The 2,188-nt window shown below is 33.7% G+C and overlaps 1 protein-coding gene across 1 annotated transcript; it reads left to right on the forward strand.

Moving 5' to 3' along the window:
- On the forward strand, nucleotides 972-1,802 carry LOC109335537. The gene has a single exon (XM_019571673.1). The coding sequence runs from the start codon at nucleotides 972-974 to the stop codon at nucleotides 1,800-1,802; it is 831 nt and encodes a 276-aa protein (XP_019427218.1).

The following is a 2,188-nucleotide window of genomic DNA, read 5'->3' on the forward strand; positions in this document are numbered from 1 at the left end:
AATCTATGTTGCTTCTCACTTTTCAAACTATAATCAAATTAAAGTTCCAAATTATCTAATCATAATTCTGTTTTGAGGGGTGTCGATCCATGGTCGTGGTGGATAACACGACCAAGTCATGGATCTCTCTGGATGTGCAACAACTTGGTGAACTTACAGACATGGCATGCAACATGAATAGGATGTGTTCCTCATTGCTAGATTGTTAGATATTTCCTTATGATTGGTGAAATATTAACTTAAGATCTTGAATCTCATAATTCTCACACATAATATAAATCAAGGATATAAAGTCATACATAAATCTATGTTCTCTGAGCTACTCGTTTGATATAATTTTTGAGAGAGTTTTGGTATGATGGCATTCCAAAACAAAATCCTTAATTCCTTTTGGGACATTCGTTTTCTTTCTGATGGGGAGAGGTAAAAACTATTTGTGATTTGATATCTGTGGGACCATAACTGTTCTTTATGCGTTAACTTATAGGGTTCTCATTATCCCTTATAGGTTAATTATTTAGGTATCTACTCATTAAGTTCATATTCGTTATTAGTTTCAGAAGTCTTATAAGTTGTCAGTAATTAGATCACTTGTTTTGTAACCCTAAATAAATCACCAATATAATTATATTAAATATATGATGCACAACTTAATTAGAAATTATGAATTTCTAACACAGATGATCGTTTCTTCTTGAATTTTTTATAGGTTCCACGAGCATGACTCTAAACATGGTCGTGACATTCTCTTATAGTATGCACTTAAACTGGTAGTCATAAGGTGATCAAGTAGTCAAGGTGGAGGACTTAAAGAGGGAGTAATAAGAAGGTTGAAAGTTCAAATCTCACTCATTACAAAATCTCAACATTTGCTTATATATAAAAAACATGCACTTAATTTGTAGAGGTTAGTATATCATTTAGTTACTTATAAGTTTATATGTTTTAATCTTATTAATTGTTAAATGTAGATGGTCATTGTGATAGATATTGTTAGCGATTTTAGCGATGAAGAGGAGATTGAAATGTGTAGTGATGAGGAGGAGGTTCAGTTTGATAATGGTTCATCTCGTAGTATGACGTATACTACTCCATCATCATTTTTCTTGAACACAAATTCTGAAGTTGGTCGTGATTTTGGACATAGAATCGGTTTAACGGATATTATTGATAATGATTTGTTTATTGGTATGCAATTTGAATCTAAAGAAGCCATAATTAATGCAATTAGAGAATTTCATATCAAAAATTCGTTCGACTATGTTGTTGTAGAGTCTAGATCGGACAGATACGTTGCCAAATGTAAACATTTTGGTGCAGGATGTGAGTGGCGAATTCGCGCTTCTTATAACGTTAAGCGCGATTATTGGGAGATTAGGAAAATTATTGGAACACACAGTTGTGTATCTATGTTAGTTTCTCAAGATCATAGTAAATTAAATTCGTCATTCATTTTAGACCTTATTGTTAATTTGGTATCTACAGATCCGAGTATACCAGTTAAGGCACTGGTGAAGGAGGTTGTTAGTCGCTTTGGTTATACAGTCACGTATAGAAAGGCGTGGACTGCAAAACAAATGGCCATGGCAAAACTTTATGGTGATTGGGAAGGGTCATATAATGAGTTACCACATTGGATGAATGCTCTACAATACTTTTCTCCTGACACAATTGTAAATTATGAAGCACGTCACCAAGTTGTAGATGGCATGGAAGACCCAAGTGGAATCATTCTGGATAGAATATTTTGGGCTTTCAAACCATGTATTGAAGGGTTTGCATATTGTAAACCAATCTTATAAGTTGATGGGACATTTTTGACTGTGTAATATACTGGAACAATGCGAATAGCAAGTTTACAAGATGGAAACATACATGTATTTCCGATTGCAATTGCTATTGTTGAAGGAGAGACGAAAGAAGCTTGGGAGTGGTTTTTTTACAATCTTAAGACGTGTGTTACCCTTCAACCAAACCTGTGTATCATATCAGATAGGGGACAGGTTGATTAGCTGCACTCCGAAGTGAGTTGGCATGATGGTCTAGTGTAGAATCCGTTTATTGTATTCGTCATCTACCTAGTAATTTCAATTAGGAATTCTGAGATTCTGATCTAAAAGACAAAGTTATAGAAATGGGTATGTGCTATTTATATTTTTCAATTTTAGAAATATTGTTATATTATGGA

The sequence above is a fragment of the Lupinus angustifolius genome, chromosome LG20, assembly GCF_001865875.1.
Source record: "Lupinus angustifolius cultivar Tanjil chromosome LG20, LupAngTanjil_v1.0, whole genome shotgun sequence".
In the NCBI taxonomy this organism is placed as follows: Eukaryota; Viridiplantae; Streptophyta; class Magnoliopsida; order Fabales; family Fabaceae; genus Lupinus; species Lupinus angustifolius.